The sequence below is a fragment of the Eriocheir sinensis genome, chromosome 42, assembly GCF_024679095.1.
Source record: "Eriocheir sinensis breed Jianghai 21 chromosome 42, ASM2467909v1, whole genome shotgun sequence".
NCBI classification, from domain to species: Eukaryota; Metazoa; Arthropoda; class Malacostraca; order Decapoda; family Varunidae; genus Eriocheir; species Eriocheir sinensis.
Window position 1 is genome coordinate 3,408,195 of NC_066550.1, and position 20,850 is coordinate 3,429,044.

General features: G+C 45.9%; 2 protein-coding genes across 6 annotated transcripts in view; both read right to left on the reverse strand.

Moving 5' to 3' along the window:
- The window catches only part of LOC127009833 (TLC domain-containing protein 3A-like), a 123,462-nt gene that overhangs the window by 45,804 nt on the left and 56,808 nt on the right, over positions 1-20,850 (reverse strand). The window lies entirely within an intron of this gene.
- The window catches only part of LOC127009832 (dynein axonemal intermediate chain 4-like), a 245,308-nt gene continuing 243,013 nt past the window's right edge, over positions 18,556-20,850 (reverse strand). For all 3 annotated transcript variants that reach the window (XM_050883195.1, XM_050883194.1, XM_050883193.1), the window contains exon 15: positions 18,556-19,433. In XM_050883195.1, the coding sequence (XP_050739152.1) occupies positions 19,287-19,433 (147 nt within the window). In that variant the 3' untranslated portion in view covers positions 18,556-19,286. The remainder of the gene's footprint in view (positions 19,434-20,850) is intronic.

A 20,850-nucleotide genomic window follows, 5' to 3' on the forward strand; every position in this document is an offset into this window, starting at 1 on the left:
TTATTTTTGTTTTTTCCACACGTATACCCGGTGTGGTGTCATGAGACATCCGGCTATAATAAGACATCCCACCCTGATCTGCGCTTGCGCGGAACCCAGTGTTTACAAACACAGCGTTGATATCATCGTTTGTCCAAGGCAAGATGGCGACAAGGCACCATGGCAGCTATTGTGGGAAAAGGGCCAAATTCAAGGATGACATATAGACCCTTTTATTCAGACACTACTAACTGGAGAGTATCCAAGAAACATGACGGTCAATGAGAAGAGAAATCTGAGGAGACAGCGGGAGAATATTTACTGAAATACAAGGGTGCAAGTTATCTCATTTATCACATTTACTGACATACAGGGGGTGTAGGTTACCTCGATCATTATCATTTGCTGATATACAAAGGGTGTAGGTTATCTCAATTATCACTTTCAAAAAGATAAAGAATAACTTAGGTGGGACGTTTCATGATAGGCAGTCGACAAAAGACACGGTACCGTGTCATAGCTCATCCACCCTCTGTTTGTAAACAAAGCCCGCGCATGCGCAGATCAGGATGGGATGTCTTATTTTAGCGGCTGTCTCATGACACCACACCGTAACGTTAAATTTTTGGGGAATACCTTTCTAGGAAAGGAATCTATTTTCTATAATGTCTTATTTTAATTATGTATATAGGATAAACTATTGAATCCTATTGTAAGAGGATCATGCTCGTTAGAGAGGATTTGAATGTAAGCTTATAGTTTTCATTGTACCGTTACAAGGGCAATCCCACGCTTACTACTGTGAACCATAACAAAGGGACGGGCAGTCATTATTCGTAGATTTGAGGTTTAGAAGCTCTCCCATTGTGGCCAAAAAGGTATTTAGCATGTTTTGTATTTTTATACTGTGTCGAGAATATGCATATATAGACAGTCAAGTGAATTATAGTGTGTATAAGCAAGAAACATTACCTAAAGATGTGTGTACGTAATTTCTTTGTGTGTTAAAATCACTTCAGAAACCTAGAAGATACGATATTTGTCAATCAAAGACAAAGACAATGAAAGCCTGTTTAAATTCTATTTGAGGTACCGCTCGGTGTAAATATTCGATTTTATTTGCGTTACCGTTCAACGTGAATACTTTCGTTTTCTATTTCATCTCTCCTCGCTCCACATGATGACGTAATTTTCTGCGCGCGGGTTGACCCACTGTCATTTGATCCTATTTACATACTGTACCACAGTAAGTCCTACTGCGCAGGGGAGTGAGAACGGGCGAGTGACGCTGTTTGATGGGGAACTCAAACAGACCTCCCAGACACTCACTCGCGCATACCCTCACCTACTAAGTGTTTTTTTCTGTCTTCGTGTGTGTGTGTGTAATAATAATAATAAACGGTTTATTTCATGAAGTACCAGGCAGCCCTCGAGCTGAAAATATACATCAATGGAAGATGAAATGAAAAGAATGAGACAAATGAACAAAGTAGTATGATTGAAAATAAAAAGGAAAATAGAAATAACAATAATAGCAATAATCATAGTAAAGATAATAATAATAATCATAATAATCACGATAATAATAATGATAATAATAATACTAATCATAATAATAATAATAATCATAATAACAACAACAATAAGTCCTAATGAAAAATATTTACAAAACATACAAATTGTGCTGCTCTTAATTTGCATTGTTGATATATTTGACCATCATGGGCACTGCGCTGTTCTTATAGCGGTCAGTCCGTGCCCGTATCGGGGCAATAATGTTGTGGTGTCTCACTGAGTGCTGAGGGCGGTTCACTGCGGGTGGGAGGATGTGTCTGTGTCTGGGCTGGTTGAGAAGCTTGGTTGCGAACCGGTGTTGTAGGGTCTCGTGACGGTGTTGTAGGCTGGTGAGATGGAGGGAGTCGAGGCGTCCTGATAGCTGGTGTAGTGAGGGCCCAGGATGATTTTTGCAGGCTCGCTTCTGGACGCGTTCAAGCTGGCGGCGCTGCGTGATGTTGATGGAGGAAGACCACGCTGGGGACGCGTATGTCAGTTTGGGAGGATGAACGAGGAGTACACGCTCGCCAGCGCACACTCAGGGCCCCCCAGCGTTTTGAGTCTCCTCAGCAGGTACAGTTTATAGGTGGTAGATCTGGTGAGCTGGGAGACGTGCTCCTTCCATGTGAGCTTGTTGTCCAGGGTGACTCCAAGTAGTTTTGCAGATGTAACTACCCGGAGGGGAGTGTCGTTGATGGACACCACAGGGGGGGCAACAGGGGCAGAGGAGGTGTTGATGTGTAGGAGTGTAGTTTTGGTGTCGTTGATGGTTACCATGTTTTGTGTTGTCCATGTGTGTAGGTTGTGTAGTGTTTCCTGGAGGTGGGAATAATCTGCTGTTGTTGTCAACTGTTACCCCACTGTGGTGTCGTCCACGTACTTCCAGCGGTGGGGTGTGTGGGTCAGGGCGTCATTAATTAGTATAAGGAAGCACAAAGGGCCCATTTTGGACCCCTGAGGTACCCCGCAAGTAAGGTGTAGAGGAGGGGAGGCCACTCCCTGAAATCTCACCACCTGTTTACGCTGGTGCAGGAAATCAGCCAGCCAGGAGACCAGGTTAGGGTGAAGCCCTAGGTTTATTGCTTTATTGATGACTGTGGTATGGTGAACTAGGTCAAAAGCCTTTCAGAAATCAATAAAAGCGAGAGAAACTGATGTTTTGCGTTTTTCAAGATTTCTGTAGGCAAAGTCCAGGAGATTAATTAGGCAGTGTGTGGTGGAGGTTGACTTGATATTGCCGTACTGTTGTGGGTCTATGAGGGGAGCAAGATGAGTGTAAGTCCACTTGAAAATGAAGGCTTCACACAGGAGGCTGGGAATGGGGGTGATAGAAATAGGCCTCAAGTCACTCAGTGATTGAGGGGTGGTGGTCTTGGGAATCGGAGTGACATATGCTGTTTTCCAGTCAGCAGGACACTGGCTTTGACGGAAGGAAGCGTTAATAATAGAGTGAGGGGTGGCCAGCCTGGGGCAAACCCTGGTACAGTTTGATGGGGAGATCAGTGGGCGTGGTGGACCGCTTTGTTTTTAAGTTGGCTTAGTGACCTGGCGACCCCATAGGCCCCAACCGTGGGGAGTGGTGATGGGGCGGCAGGTAGCTGGGAGTGAGGTCAGGTCCAGGCTGGGAGGGACTGACAGATGGCCGAGAAGTGGAGATTGATGGCCTGGCTGCTTCAGGTGGCGGGAGGTGAGATACGCCTGGGATGGAGGTGTTGTTGAGGCCACACAAGGCCTTAATTTTGAAAACCATTTCAAATGTTAGCTTGCTTGAGGCTGTGGATCTTTGGGGTAGTATGTGGCCTTGGCTCGTTTGATTTCCCGGATAACTTTGTTGTGGAGGGCTTGTAGAGTGTAGGGTTGGTGGAAGGCGTCATTTCTCTGTTCAATGAGACGTTTTATTCTGGGTGCAATCCACGGGGTGTCTGAAGGGTGCATTCTGTCTTGATTTTAGCGGGAAGAAGTGGTGGTAAGCTGCGGTAATTGTGCTGGTGTAGTTGCTCCATTTTTGGTGTACGTCATCCACTGTAAGTGACTTCAACCCAGCGGTGGCGTGTTATCCATTGGCCGAACGCGCGGATGGCTGGTCCGTAACAGGCCTGTAGGTCTTGGTGACTGGCGGGGTTTTGTTGGATGTGGTAGGTGCAGGTGTCCAAAGAACTGACAGGTGTGCTGCGTCCCATGGGAGGGAGGGGCTTAGGGGAAGGTAGTGGGAAGTGAGGTCAGTGAGGATTAAATCCAGTGTGTTTGTGCTGTGTGGGGAAATTTACTACTTGTGGAGATGTAGCTGGTCCCTCAATATCACTGGTGTGGAGTTGATTGAAGTCACCGCAAACAACTACTTTTGCAGAGGGGAAGAGAGTGCGCTGCTGGTCCATTTCTTCGATGATGTGGTTGATCAGCAAGGTGGCGGAGGCGGCGCGGGGAGGGTAGTAGACCAGACAGATTAGTACCGAGGGAGCGAGGCGGGGGTGGGAGGGGGGTGAGAGCCTGACCCAGAGGGTTTCCACACCCTCGGTGTCTCAACGGGGAGTAGGCAGGGGCTGAGGTGGGTGTGTTAGCGCTAACCCACCGCCTCGTTTACCTCTTCTCAGACGATGGAAGAGCTGGAAATCAGTGATGTTAAAGAGCTCGGGTACTATCTGCCACGCCTCTGTGATGGCCACAACGTCAGCGCTGGTGGATTTGATGGTGGTGATGACTTGCCCAGCTTGTTGTTGAGGGAGGTAACGTTGGAGAGTAGCAGGGTTGGCAGGTTGTACCACTGGCGCGGCACTTCGATGTGTTTGTAGTCCTTGGCATGCTTGGGTTTGGTATTTCTCCTGGTGGTGGTGATCACTGGTATGTTATGTGTCACTCGTGAACTTTTCCTGGCACTGCGGTTTTTTAAAAATATGTAGTTCCTTTAGCTACCGGATAACGTTCGCTGGGGGGTAGGCGGAGGCACGTCGTAGGCGGTATAGATAAGTAGTGTTGTATCTCACAGTATAACACATCGCACTAAACACTAATGACGAGATGAGAGCAATGATGAAGAAAGTGGGTGTGGGTGAAAGTGTGAGAGAGGTCAACACCTGACCCGGGCTGCTCTGAGGAGCGCCAACAACCATGACCTCTTCGCGCGAGCGATGGAGGCCTTGTGTGTGTGTGTGTGTGTGTGTGCTTGCTTGTTGATATTCCACTGATTGACAGCATTTTTCTTATCGTTCTCTCTCTCTCTCCAGATCTGGAAGGCTCTCAACGACGCAGTACGTGTCATCCGAGCAAACAACGAGTCACAGCCACGTCCCTCCACCCCGCCCGTGTAAATAGACGCCGTGCATCGCAATAAACCCGTAACCGTGATCCCGCAAGTACCACCACCTCTATTACCAAGCCTCTAGATAACTTAAAAATCCTCAGTTTCAATGCGCGTAGCCTAAGAAACAAATTTGATGAACTGAGATGTCTTGCTCTAACAGAAAATTTTGACATAATTGCTATAACCGAAACATTTATCGACACCACAAATATTGATTTAAGTTCCGAATACAACATAGATGGCTACAGACTCTTCAACAAAGATCGTGTAAACTGTAGAGGCGGTGGCGTCGCCCTTTTTGTCAAAAGGTTTTTGCAACCCACTGACAAAACACCGGGAAACAATAACGTTGAACATTTGTGCGTGCGAATAAACATTGCAAAAGTCAATTTAAATATATCTGTCACCTACAGGCCTCCTGGGCAATCACTGATGACGACCTTGAAATGTACAGCGTCTTAAGGCAGTCACTTAATAACAACGTACGACTCACTGATATTAGGAGACTTTAACCTCCCCATATCAATCCAAGGACACTGTCAGTACAGAAGGCGAGTCACATAGAATGATCGAATTTCTAGAAGAAAATTATCTAAGCCAAATGGTTTCTGAGCCAACTCGACAAAATAATATACTGACCTTGTTATAACGACCCCAGATAACCCAGTCAGTAATGTCACCGTAGTAGACAACCGCCGTACTTGTGATCATAAATTAGTGCGCGTCGACATTAGAGCCTCAATCATCAGTGACTGAAAATAAAGTAAAGGTGCCCAATTCCAAAAGAGCTAACTTGTAGAAACTGACAAAACTAACAGAAATACAACTATCAGGTGACGGCAACGTAGAGGAAGCCTGGCTGCTTTAAAAATCACTTACTCACTCAGTAGAACACATTCGTCCCCCTGTGCGAGAAGCGAATTAACACTAATAAAAGCCCACCGAGGTTTAATAGCGAAATTAAACAATCAGTCAATGAGATAAATTTGTTTTACAGGTTAAAGAAAGAACAAAGCACGCCCGAAAACATTAGGACTTTATAATGATGCCAGGCGACGAGTAAAAAGACTAGTAGGTCAGGCAAAGCGTAGATATGAAGAAAATATTGCAGCCAAATGTAAAAATAATCCGAAATCTTTCTTCAGTTACATAAACAACAGAAAGGCGATCAAAAGTGGTATTGACCTTAACAAACAGCGACGTTGCACTAGTGACTGACAGCCAACACATTGCAAACCTCTTAAACAATTATTTTTCCTCGGTGTTTAATACTAACAGTCTTCCTCTCGCTACCAACAACACCAATACTATTGTCAATCTCGAGCATGCGTTGCCTAATTTTGAAATAACAACCGATGAAGTCCTTAAAGCTCTCCATTCACTTAAAACAAATAAAAGTCCCGGACCCGACAAAGTATATCCGATACTGCTTAAAGAAACAAAGAGCGAAATACTCTCCTCCCTCACTACAGTATTCAATATGTCCTTGCGACAAGGCATCGTCCCTTCGGATTGGAAAAGGCGAACGTGACACCGATTTTAAGAAAGGAGACAAAAATACCAGGTAACTACCGACCCATTAGTCTAACTTCAATTGTAGGTAAGCTACTCGAGAGCATAATTAGAGACAAAATTGTGAGTTACCTCGAAAGCCACTCATTAATTGGGGATTCACAACATGGCTTCCGTACAAAAGATCCTGCCTGTCAAACCTACTGACCTTTTATAACGATCTCTTCAATTTATGACGCAACCAAATCAGTGGACGTAGTCTATCTTGATTTCCAGAAAGCGTTTGATAAAGTCCCACATCATAAATTACTTTATAAATTAAAGCAAATAGGCATTGACGGTCAAGTAAACCAAGGATCGCGAATTGGTTGAGCAACAGACAACAATGTGTTGTGATTGACGGATTTAACTCAGAGTGGGCGCCGGTCACTAGTGGTGTCCCTCAGAGCTCGGTTCTTGGCCCAGTGCTCTTCATTATTTACATCAACGATGTGGATGTTGGACTCGATAATCGCATTAGTAAATTTGCAGACGACACAAAGATTGGGAACTTGGTTCTCACTGACGAAGACAGGCAAAGCCTCCAAGAGGATTTGCACAAAATTTCAGCTTGGTCGGATAGATGGGAGATGCCCTTTAACGTAGACAAGTGCCAGGTCCTTCAAATTGGAACAAAAAATAAGAAGTTCGATTACGAAATAAGCGGCGTTAAACTCACAAGCGCTCAATGCGTTAAGGACCTGGGGATTAAAATCGCGTCAAACCTCAAATTCTCACATCAATGCATCGATGCAGAAAATAAAGCGAAATAGAATGTTGGCTTCATTAAAAGAAACTTTTTATTCAAGAATAAAGATGTAATACTTCCGCTCTACAATAGTTTAGTCAGACCCCACTTGGAATATGCGGTACAGTTTTGGTCTCCCCACCATGCAAAGGACATTGCTAAACTAGAAGGTGTTCAGCATCGGGCAACAAAATGATCCCTTCTTTGCGCAACAAATCCTACGAAGAAAAGGCTTTCCACCTTTTAACATGTTCTCTTGAGAAACGTCGCCTCCGAGGAAAACTGATCGAGTGTTTTAAAATACTTAGTGGTTTCACGAATGTGGACAGGACAAAATTGTTTATGATCGATGACACTTTGCGAACGAGGAACAATGGCACAAAACTCAAATGTAGACAAGTAAATTCAGACTCGCACCAAATTTTTCTTCACCAACGTTGTAGTGCGAGAATGCAATAAGTTCCACCATCAGTGGTCCAGTGTAACACGATTGACCTTTAAAACAAGCTCGACCGTCACTTCCTTGAACTTATTATCAACTAGAGGAGAAAAGCAACGTTTTGGAGCCATCTGATTAATGTAAAATCACTTTAGATTTATGGACAGACCACCTAGTCTGGACCATGGGGGTCTGTGTGTGGTCTGATTTTCTGTAAATCCATGTAAATCTCTCTCTCTCTCTCTTATTATGTACATACGTGTGTGTGTGTGTGTATGTGTGTGTGTGTGTGTGTGTGTGTGTGTGTGTGTGTGTGTGTGTGTGTACATTGTGTCATCTTATTTTCTCTCTTTTTTCAGGTGCAAAGCATGTAACACAGTTCAACTCGTGATTTTCATGGTTGAAATTTTTTACTACTATATGAAGAAGAGACTTATAAACGTTGCTGTAGGAAGGCGGAGGACAAAGAACATAAGTATGGGGACACTGTCCCTGAAGCCATCACTCCCCTATAGGCAACGGAAGATACACAGTGAGGAGCTCAGTCTACCGCATCCCTTGACTATGTGTTGTGCTGTAAGCTTCCCCTGGGGTCTATGGGCCTCTGGAAGACTCTGGAGGAGTGAGCAAGGGGGTGGGGAGCAGGCCCTGCCTGCACCTCTGCGGGGCCTGCACAGGCGCGCCAGGGGAAGTGCAGCCAACTCGCACATATTTTATGCTACATGTTCTTGTATAATCTAATATATACTGTAACGTTCTAGACTGTATTGTTCATATATATATATATATATATATATATATATATATATATATATATATATATATATATATATATATATATATATCTATATATGTGTATTGGAGTAGAGGGCGAGAGGAGCTGTCCCAGTCTTAGTAGGCTAGGCACAGGTTGTGTGAAGAGTCAAGAGTGAATTGTACTACTAAGAAAGAATATTAAACTGTGAAGCTGTGAAGGTGTTTGGCATATCTCCCTCCCACGGAGTCTTGTGACGGCGACACGGAACCCAAGTATACGTCCGGCATAACATTACCGTCAGGATTGTAGCCATTTTTTTTTTTTTCGCCATGGAGACTCGTTCCCAAGCTGCCCAGAGGGACGACGTGTTGACTGAAGTCTTGGAAGCTTTGAGACTACAAGGGGAGAAACAAGAAAGAGCACAGCAAGAACTCAAAGAACAACAAGAAAGAGCACAGCAACAGCAAGAAGGAACACTCCAAGAACTCAGAGAACAACAAGAAAGAGCACAGCAACAACAAGAAGGAACACTCCAAGAACTCAAAGAACAACAAGAAAGAGCACAGCAACAACAAGAAGGAACACTCCAAGAACTCAAAGAACAACAAGAAAGAGCATAGCAACAACAAGAAGGAACACTCCAAGAACTCAAAGAACAACAAGAAAGAGCACAGCAACAACAAGAAGGAACACTCCAAGAACTCAAAGAACAACAAGAAAGAGCACAGCAACAACAAGAAGGAACACTCCAAGAAAGAGCACAGCAACAACAAGAAGGAACACTCCAAGAAAGAGCACAGCAACAACAAGAAGGAACACTCCAATAACTCAAAGAACAACAAGAAAGAGCACAGCAACAACAAGAAGGAGCACTCCAATAACTCAAAGAACAACAAGAAAGAGCACAGCAACAACAAGAAGGAACACTCCAATAACTCAAAGAACAACAAGAAAGAGCACAGCAACAACAAGAAGGAACACTCCAATAACTCAAAGAACAACAAGAAAGAGCACAGCAAGAACAAGAAGGAACACTCCAAGAACTCAAAGAACAGCTAGAAGATCGCTTCACAGAATTACAGCAACAGCTACAAGCAGTACAAGATGGAAGTGAGTCAGTGCGAAGAGAAATGACTGATGTGACCACGAACTTGGGACAACGCCTGATAGAAGTGGAGAAAGAACACACAAATCTTCAACAAGAGATGGAGGTGGTACGGAAGACGACACACAAAGAAATATTAGAAGTAAGTGACAGAGGTAAGGCCCTTGAAGACTGCTTGGCTGGAAACGGACAGCCAGTGCCTGCAGGGGCTACTTGTACCCAAGATGCTTATCCTACGCAAGTACGGGGTTCTCTGAGCCCTGTTTCGCCTGAGTTTATCCCCGCAAGAAGTTCCGCCAGCCCCATGAGTCTGCTGGGGTTGCCTATCAGAAAGAAGCCTCAGGAGTTTGATGGCAAGGTCTCCTGGGAGGCTTACTGCGTTTCAGTTTGAGCTGTTGGCAGCTCGGAATGGATGAGATGACCAAGAGTGTGCGGTTCAGCTGGCTACTAGCCTGAAAGGGGCGGCGCTGGAGGTCCTTGCTCAGCTCGACAATGCGACAAAAGGCAGCTACAGCGGCCAGCACAGGCGCTGAGCAACGATATGACCAAGCACCAGAACGAGCTCTTCAGGGTTAGGTTCAGAACCCGCAACTGGAGGCGTGGCGAATCTCTCACAGGAACTCGCTCAGACCTTGAGAGCATGGCGCACAAGGCATACCCAGGTGCCACCCCGACCTTCTGACGGTTTTGCTGGGATCAATTCATCGATGCCCTGACAGCCCTCAGCTGAAGATACAAGTGAACCAAGCTAAACTAACATCAATGCAGGAAGCTCTGGCACGTGCCATGGAGTTTGAATCCTTTGTTAGGTCTAGCTTGTCAAGCTTCAGGGACGACTCGACTTCTGGCTTTAGGGTACGAAAGGGCGCTGTCAGCGACACAGACAGGTTCCAAGGAACTTGCTGGTACTGCGAGAAGGTTGGGCACAAGGAGAACGAATGCTATAAGAGGAAGAAGGAATATGAAGGTGGCGCTGGGAAGAAACCCAGGGAAGGACCCAAGTGCTGGACCTGTGGAGAAAAGGGGCACTGGAAGAATGAGTGTCGGAAAATGTACTGGCGAGGGACCACCACTGGGCGAAGGAAACTAAGGAGGACTGGTTCACGGGGGCAACGATCAGTCTGTCCTGTACATGCCCCGAAGATATCAATGTGCAAGAGAACCACCATGACGAGCTGCCAAGTGGAGGGCAAGGTTGACGGAGTGTTGTGGCCTGTGGTCGTCGACACAGACTCGGAACGAACATTGGTGCGGCCTGACGTGGTGAGTCATCGTCGGCTTCCTAAGACGTCGCATCGACTGTGCGGAGTCAATGGACACTATGCAGAGCTCAGAGGCCCAGTGGACGTGAAGTTTGAGCTCGGAGGAAAGGAAGAGTCCCTCTCTGTGTACGTGGCTGAAATGGACGACCCCTGCATCCTAGGTATGAATTATCTTGTCTCCCACAGGTGCGAGCTGGACTTTCGCGCTAAGCAGCTGACTGTAGGAGGAAAGAGGGTGCCACTGACGACTGTGCACAAGGAGGGCCTGCCAGTGACGGTCAAGCGCACCACCATTATTCCTCCGAGGTCAGAGATGCTGTTACCCTGTCAAATTACGGGTGTCCCCCCGGCTAGTCTGTGTGTGGTAGAGAGTGGAAGTCGATGTCCGGTAGAAAACGGGCTGATTGTAGGCAGTACTTTGGCAGACCCTGCTGCAGCGGAAGTGCCTGTCGTCGTGGCCAATGTCTCCTTCAGCCCAAAGAAAATAAAAACAGGGACCATGGTGGGCTGTGCCAAGAGATCGACCAGAAACCGAGAACCTGTGCCTGCAGAGAACCCTGACGAAGCTCCAGGAGGAGCTGCACGACTACCTGCGCGACCTGTTTGACAGGAGCTCCCAGTTCCAGAGGAGCCCAAGTGGAACAGCTCAGGAGCTTCTCGTGAGGAAAGCAGATGTGTTTTCACAGGAGACCTGACCTGGGGTGTACGGACCTGGTAGAGCACCACATCGACACAGGTAGCCACCGCCCAGTGAAGCAAGCTCCTCGAAAGATGGCACCAGCCCGTCGCAAGGAGATGGATGAGGTGATGGATGATCTCCGGCAACAGGGGTTAATCGAGCGGTCCAGCAGCCCGTGGGCGTCTGCTGTAGTGCTCAGGAAAAAGGACGGTTCCCCAGGTGCTGCGTGGACTACTGAGCCCTCAACGATCTCACCATCAAGGATCTATACCCACTCCCACGGATCGACGACACGCTCGACGCTTTGCGGGCTCCAAGTGGTTTTCAACGCTAGATATGAAGTCTGGGTATCACCGAGTCAAAATGGCGGAGCAGGACAAAGAGAAAACAGCCTTCTCCTACGGTCAAGGCCTGTGGCAGTTTAAGGTCATGCCCTTTGGCCTATGCAACGCGCCGGCCACGTTCGAGCGGCTGATGGAGAGGGTGCTGGAGGGACTTCTCTGGAAGACGGCACTCATCTACCTCGACGACGTGATTGTCTTTGGCCAGACCTTCGAGCAGGAGATGGAAAAGCTATCAGAGGTCTTCGCCCGGTTTAGAGCTGCACACCTTAAGCTCAGCCCGAAGAAATGCTGCCTGTTCCAAAAGGAGGTCCAATACTTGGAATACATCGTGAGCGAGGCTGGAGTACGCACTGATCCTGAGAAGGTGGCTGCGGTATGGGACTGGCCGACACCCACCAACGTGAAGCTGCGGAGCTTCCTCGGGTTGTGCTCATACTGCCGCAGGTTTGTGAAAGGCTTCGCTACGATTGCTGCACCACTGCACCTCCTGACGAGGAAGGGGCGCAAGTCTGAGTGGACAGCGGAAACTCAGGTTGCCTTTGAGAAGCTCGAAGAGGCCCTCATCAGCTCGCCCGTACCCACGTACCCAGACCCCTCTAAGCCTTTTATACTGGATTGTGATGCCAGTGATGAGGGGATTGGTGGAGTGCTGTCCCAAGCATGTGCTGACATGGAACGGGTTGTGGCCTACCTCAGCAAGAAGCTCACCCCAGCCGAGAAAAACTATTGCGTGACCCGGAAAGAACACCTAGCAGTAGTCAAGACCCTTGACTTTTTCCATGCTTACGTGTACGGTGCAACTTTCACCATCCACACGGGTCACGCTGCATTGCGGTGGCTGAAGTCATTGAAGAACCCTGAGGGCCAGCCTGCTCGCTGGATAGGTAAACTAGAGCAGCATCACTACACTATTGTGCACCGATCTGGGCTAACACACGGTAACGCGGACAGCTTGAGCCGGCGCCCCTGCCTACCTGAGTGTCAACATTGCCTCCGGAGGGAAAGCGTCCAGAATATGTGCCGCCGCACTACCGTGGAACAGACAGCGGAGGTGCCATGGGAAGACTTGGGAAAACTGCAGCGGGAGGATCGAGATCTGCGACCAATTATGGAGTGGCTGAGTCAGTCGTCAACACAACCTGGGTGGGAGGTAATCTCGAGAGAAAGCCCTACCACCAAGAATTACTGGACTCAGTGGGACACTCTTCAGATGGACAACAGGGTGTTGCAGCGACGCTGGGTTTCTCATGATGGTCTTGACCACTACTGGTCCACGGTGCTACCTATGAAGTCCCGGGAAGGCGTCTTGAAAGAAATGCACGACAGCATCACCAGCGGACACCTTGGGGTAAAGAAGACACTGAGTCGCCTGCGCCAAAGGTTCTACTGGGTTGGCATGAGGAAGGATGTGGAAGAATGGTGTCACGCATGTGAGGTGTGCTGTGCAAAGAAGGGCCCCAAGAAGCGTCACCGTGCCCCATTGCAACTATACCAGGTTGGAGCCCCAATGGAACGGGTGGCAGTGGATATAGCAGGACCCTTGCCTCTGACGACGAGCGGAAATAGGTATATCTGCGTCGCAATGGATTACTTCACCAAGTGGCCGGAAGCCTACGCCATCCCTGACTAGGAAGCTACTACCATCGCTAAGGTATTGGTGGAGGAGTTCTTCTGTCGCTTCGGTGTGCCTAACGAGCTCCATTCCGACCAAGGAAGGAGTTTTTGAGTCAACAATCCTTGCTGAGTGTTGCAGGCTTCTGGGTATCAATAAGACCCGGACCACCCCTCTGCATCCACAGTCAGATGGATTGGTGGAGATGTTTAATTGGACGTTGGGCCAGGAGTTGGCCAAGCAGTCCAACAATGATCAGTCTTCATGGGATCAGAAGCTGCCTGCGCTCCTCATGGCCTACAGGTCTGCCGCCCACGAGACTACGGAGTATTCACCGGCAAAGCTGATGTTTGGACGTAAGCTGCGATTGCCGGTGGACCTGCTGACAGGAGGGCCTCCTGGGGAAGGCCTTCCAAGGGACGCCTCCAGTTTTGCCCGTCAACTAGAAGAACGGCTGGAAGAGGTGCACCATCAAGTCCGAGGTGCCTTGAAGTTCTCCGGGGAGGCCATGAAGCGTGGTTACAATATGAGGGCAAGCCACGTTGACTTCAAGGAAGGAGACCAAGGCTGGCTTTACAACCCGCAGAGGAAGAAAGGACAGTCTCCAAGGTTACAAAGCCCCTGGGAAGGCCCTTATACTGTGCTAGAACACCTCTCCGACGTGACTTACCGAATCCGGAGAACGGAAAGGACCAAGCCGAAAGTTGTCCACGTCAACCGGCTACGGACGTACCACGGTCCGGGAAACTACACCTGGGACAACTACAGACACCCAACAGCCAACGAAAACGCAAGGGACGTCCACGACGACGACGACATAGGTCTTTTGGACCTTTCAGCTGAGGTAGATAACCTCCCGGCTTCGGCAGATGTTCCAGGGACACCCCAAGAAGCGGACGACGACGAGGCGCACCAGGATACAGACGCACTGGAGGCAGAGAACAGAAGACAGAGACAACGCAGGCGCCCACGGCGATACGACGATTATTATGTTTTTGATTAATTTTCTTATGTTTGTATATAGTTAAGTGTGTGATCGGGATGATCACCATTAAGAGGGGGGGATAATGTTGTGCTGGAAGCTTCCCCTGGGGTCTATGGGCCTCTGGAGGGCTCCAGGAGGAGCGAGCAGGGGGGCGGGGAGCAAGGCCCCGCCCGCGCCCCGCGGGGCCCGCGGCCAGGCGCCAGGCGGGAAGTGTTGCCAACTCGCACATATTTTTGCTGATGTAATGTGTATATTATAACATAATGTGAATATGTGAATGTATGTCGTATCGCCATGGCCCAGTGGCGCCAGGACGTTACACACAGATGCTACGTTGTGCTTAGGAGGTGCTCCTTGCCGTGGGAACGGTGCTGATTCAGCAAGCATGCTACCCGCTGGCCGCTCCTGTACCAAGAGAAGACGGGTGACGGGCAGGCGAGTGGTGCTCTCCCGCTCCGCGCCCTGCAGCGGTGTGGCTGTCTCTGATTTCGTGCGTCTCGCTCACGTAAACTGTAAACCTTGTATACAACTGTTAATATAGTTAAAATACATTTGGTATTTGTATTAACCTGAGAGAGAGAACTAAAGAGAACTAAAGTGAACTAAAGTGAACTTATAACGGCTACCGCTCAACCACACATCATTTAACTAAAAGGCTATTGTGTTATCTCAACCACTTCAATCAACTGGAGAACGCAGGCAACGGCACACCGGACCTGACGTGAGATAGCAGTTCGCGCCTTAAAATTATTAGATATTAACACATAACACAAACCACTTAAAGTTGGTAACAAGAAAGGCTAACACTACGTGTTCGTTCTCGTATGATCGAATATATACTGTAACGTTCTAGACTGTACTATTCGGTATATATATATATATATATATATATATATATATATATATATATATATATATATATATATATATATATATATATATATATATATATATATATATATATATATATATATATATATATATATATATATATATATATATATATATATATATATATATATATATATATATATATATATATATATATATATATATATATATATATATATATATATATATATATATATATATATATATATATATATATATATATATATATATATATATATATATATATATATATATATATATATATATATATATATATATATATATATATATATATATATATATATATATATATATATATATATATATATATATATAGCTGTATACGAACTATTTCCATACGTACTTTGGTCCTAGAATTAAACGAACTTTATCCTACGAATTATTGCCATACGAAGTTTTTTTCAATACCATACGAACTTTATCTCTGACGAATATTTGCGTACGAACAGTTGCGTACGAACATTTGCATACGAACTTTTTTCCATACGAACTTTTACGTGTACGAACATTTTTCAACAAATTTACCATTTGCATCGACGAACATTTAACTTCTTACGATTTTTTCCATTACGATTTTTTTTTTCCCATTACGAACTTTTTTGGTATGAACTTCTTTATCCCCTACGTACTTTATCCTGACGTACTTTAGGCAAACGAACTTTTTCCATAGAATTATTGCCATACGAAGTTTTTCTATACGAACTTTTGTCCGGAACCCGTAATATATATGCCGTCATATGTATATGAATGTATGACTGTACGTGTGGTGACACCCGGTCGGTGTCGCACAACAGGATGTTTAACAACACGTCGTGCTTTTGGCCGTGGGAAGCTGTGATGAACTGACACTAGGATCAGCAAATGATGACTTTCATCAGCAGTCATTAACCGGAACCCACACCCTTCCGGATGAACTACAAGCAAATAAAACGAGCGAACAACGCGAAGATGGGGAGAGAAGACAGCGGGTAGCGGGCGGTGATTAGCCGCTCCGCGCTGGGTGTGGCTGATTCTCGACTGGTGCGACTCGCTCACGTAAACTGTAAACTTTTGTATAAGACTGTTAATATTTTTATGTCCATGTGAGAGAGAGAACTAAAAGTGAACTTATAACGGCTACCGCTCGGCCACACATCACTTAAGGGGGGCGGATACGGGGAGTCTTCCTGGGCATACGGTTCGTCTAATAGTTTTGACGTTTTAGTATGTTGTTTGTAGGTGTAAAGGTATGATATTTTGTTAATTTCATTATATTCGGGTGAAGTTTAGGAGAGACTCAAACAAAGTGTATTTTTCTCTTTTTTGTTTCACACGTTATTTTTCAGTTAATAGCCTTGAAAAAAATATCATAGAAACTTTGTTTACCTATCTACATTTCCTTGCTAGAAGTTTATTGATTTTTGTTTTGTTTTCGATTTTTTTTTTTTGTCACTTATAATTTTCTCTACTCTGTGTCCCGTTTTCGTTTGACATTTTTTGAAATTTTATAGCGGGCAAAAATTGTCCTTTAGTTGTAGTTTCAAATGATACATAACAAAAGCCGGTCAGACTTTTTACCAATTTTGTGAAATTTTTTGAAGTGTAAAAAACTACTTTTCGAGATATTGGCTCCTAAAGATTTTTTTCCATTTCATCCCTGTCCTACCATTTGTATTTATTTGATTGGCATGAAATTTTCACAGATGATTGTATATACCTTGTTAACTTACCTCAGAATAATAAGGCATCTGGTCCCCTTTCTGAAAAAGTATTACTCACTCGCAGGTGAGGGTGTCAGAAGGCGCCACCTTCCTCATTGTAGCCAGATTTTATCTAGAATCCTCCAGGCTGGTATGTCTCATCCTTCTTCCCTTTTCGTCTTTGTCTTGGGTGTTGCATGCCTTGATCTTTCCCGGTTCAGCCACTGAAGGATTCTTGCAATCCTGCTTCAGACCCGAGGATATGTATGATGTTTCCATCGGTATACCCAAAGTTGTGTTCCAGCGCTGTATGTTGACCAGGAACATAACCCTCAAGCGGAGAAAAAATATTCTAATGAAAATTTTACGTATATAGGCTACTGAATGATACCACATGTGTTCGCGCGCGAGTCATGCTAGGACGCAACCGCGGGGACATTTAAAAATGACTTCCAGGGGGGAGGGGATTTAATTTTATGAAAAAAACTTGACCACATAGCAGTTTAAGATATCCTGGACACGCTGAAAAAAAAAAAAAAAAACGCATTTGCCAAATTTCAAATATATTCGTCGATAAATACCCCGTAGCCGCCCTATAACTGGGAAGGCTATTGTGTTATCTCACCTTCTACAATCAACTTGTGAAGCAGGCCACGGTAACACCGGCCCTGTGACGAGTGAGTTAACAGTTCGCGCCTTAAACTTAACACTTACCACCAATTACTTAAAAAAAGTAAAAACACCTTAAAAACGGGTAACATGGGCAGCGACTCAACACAGCAATGCCTAACTCGTCTCCACACTCCACAGCCAGGCATGGCTGGCGAGCGTGTCACTAAGCGCCGGTATTGGAATCCAACCGGTACTAGTAGCGGTAATTGGTACCGTTAGAGTTCCAGTACTTTAACGGTAATCAGTACCGAGTAGTACCGGTACTACTCGGTACTGGTTGCCGATAAAGGTACCGGTACTTTCACGGTACCATATATGTTGCTAGTTTTGAGATGTGTGTGTGTGTGTGTGTGTGTGTGTGTGTGTATGATTCACCACGGCCTGATCACGAGTTAGACTCGTAATCGCCAGCAGGTACCCTCCCTACATGAGCAAGCACTGCCAGGACCTCACACACCAAACAACCCATCCCCCTTGTTCAAGGGGGGACAGTAACCACTCCTAGTCAAGGGAAAGAATCCGGTCTGAGCGGGCTCGAATCACCGCCCTGTCAGGCTGTGAAGCCTGGCAGCGCAACGCTCTAATCGATTGCGCTACTCTAACCTATTGTGTGTGTGTGTGTGTGTGTGTGTGTGTGTGTCGGGAGTCAAGGGAATAATGAACATGAAGTGTAATTTTCCTGAAGCAGCAGCGGCGACCGGCCCGTGGGGGGGGGGGGGGAACGGCTGCTTTCGTTTTGCTTCCCACCTTCGTGTGATCCTTACCTATTACGATGAATCTCGCTAGGTGTTGCTCCCTCAAAACAGAAAAATACTATGAATGACAAGACGAGGGTCAATTTTGGAAGGACGACTTCAACTCTTGAAAGAGTTGAAGTCGTAAGCAGAAGGAAATACGGATTGAGGAATGCTTTCCCAGTTTATTAAGAGATCATCTTTCACTATTTTACAGTTAACTAAATTATCAGTAATGAGTGATATTTATATGTATTTAAGTTTAACGCAAAGGTTAATAATAGCTGTTGTGTTGCCTCCATAAAGAACATATTCAGCAACACCTTCTCTTTCCTTGTCTTTTCTCCTTTGTTCTCCTGGTCGTCCTTCACCACTTCATCTGTCTATCGTTTTCCTGCTTCTACACTTTCGTTGTCCCAAATTTTCGACATGTCTTATTTTACAATCCTTTCTCTTTAAGTTCTTTTTTTTTATCTCCTAGATTACTCTGCTCCCGACCAAAGTTTTCCTATTACGTCTTCTTTCCCTCTTATCTGCAGTTTTTCCTTCTCTTTTAATATTATCAAATAATAGCAGAAGAAAAAACAAAGAATACATGGAAGGAATTTTATTTTACGTCTCCCTCGAGTAATTAGGTATGTCTTTGCCAATCATTTTGCTACATCGCCTCTTCCTCTGTTTCATCGTAGTCACTGTTTGTAATTCCGAGTCCATCTCTCCTCAGTTCTCTATTTTCACCCCTTTCGATCTTCCTCCAACAGATGCTTTCCCAAATCTTATATCTGTTTTTTCATCATCTTTCCTCATGGCCAATGCATCTCAGTTTGTTTCTTGTCACCACCGTAATGTTTTTCACCTTGGCTTTCCTTCTTCCTCATTTTTCGCCTCCTTTACTTGCTTCTGTTCTCTCTAACCATCATTTTTGTCTAAGATGTTCAGATTAATGCATCTTCGGACTGCCAGTGTGCATGCGGTATCACTCTTTGCTCTCAACGGGGATGACGCCGATCTTGGCCAGCTTTGATATCTTGGTGGAGTACCTCAGGAAAACACTGGCAGAGAGTTCCAGCCCCTCCAAGTGGAAGACGCTCACCTGCCCGTCCTTGTCCCCAACCATCACATTCTGGGTGGTGGAGAGGCAAGAGTGAGGGAACGGGGAGGGAAGAGAATAGGGTAAGAGGAGTACAGAGTGAGAGAATGAGGGAGACACGGAAACTGTAGTGGAAGAGGAGTATACATGGAATGATGTTTTAAGAAGTGTGAAGTAGAAGAGAAATATACATATACAGGAAGACTGAGGAAATTAAGGAGCGTAGTGGAAAACGAGTGTGCCTGTGCCTAAGAAGGGTAACCGCTCCAATCCCTCAAACTACCGTCCTATAGCTTTACTTTCTTGTCTATCTAAAGCTTTTGAATCAATCCTTAATCGGAAGATTCAAAAGCACCTTTCCACTTCTGACCTTCTATCTGATCGCCAGTATGAGTTCCGCAAGGGGCGTTCTACTGGTGATCTCCTAGCCTTCTTAACTGACTCTTGGTCATCCTCTCTTAGCCGTTTCGGTGAAACTTTTGCTATTGCGCTGGACATATCAAAAGCTTTTGATAGGGTCTGGCACAAATCTTTGCTTTCTAAACTACCCTCCTACGGTTTCTATCCTTCTCTCTGTACCTTTATCTCCAGTTTCCTTTCTGACCGTTCTATTTCTGCCGTGGTAGACGGTCACTGTTCTTCCCCTAAATCTATTAACAGTGGTGTCCCACAGAATCTGTCCTATCTCCCACTCTTTTCTGTTGTTCATTGATGATCTTCTTTCCAAAACGAACTGTCCTATCCATTCCTACGCCGATGATTCCACTCTGCATTACTCAACTTCTTTTAATAGAAGACCCACCCTTCAGGAACTTAACGACTCAAGGCTGGAGGCTGCAGAACGCTTAGCCTCAGACCTTACTATTATTTCCGATTGGGGCAAGAAGAACCTGGTGTCCTTCAACGCCTCAAAAACACAGGTTCTCCACCTATCCACTCGACACAATCTTCCAAACAACTATCCCCTATTCTTTGACAACACCCAGCTATCACCTTCCTCAACACTAAACATCCTCGGTCTATCCTTAACTCAAAATCTCAACTGGAAACTTCATATCTCATCTCTTACTAAATCAGCTTCCTCGAGGCTGGGCGTTCTGTACCGTCTCCGCCAGTTCTTCTCCCCTGCACAGTTGCTGTCCATATACAGGGGCCTTGTCCGCCCTCGTATGGAGTATGCATCTCATGTGTGGGGGGCTCCCCTCACACAGCTCTTCTGGACAGAGTGGAGGCTAAGGCTCTTCGTCTCATCAGCTCTCCTCCTCATACTGATAGTCTTCTACCTCTTAAATTCCGCCGGAATGTTGCCTCTCTTTCTATCTTCTATCGATATTTCCACGCTGACTGCTCTTCTGAACTTGCTAACTGCATGCCTCCCCCCCTCCCGCGGCCCCGCTGCACTCGACTTTCTACTCATGCTCATCCCTATACTGTCCAAACCCCTTATGCA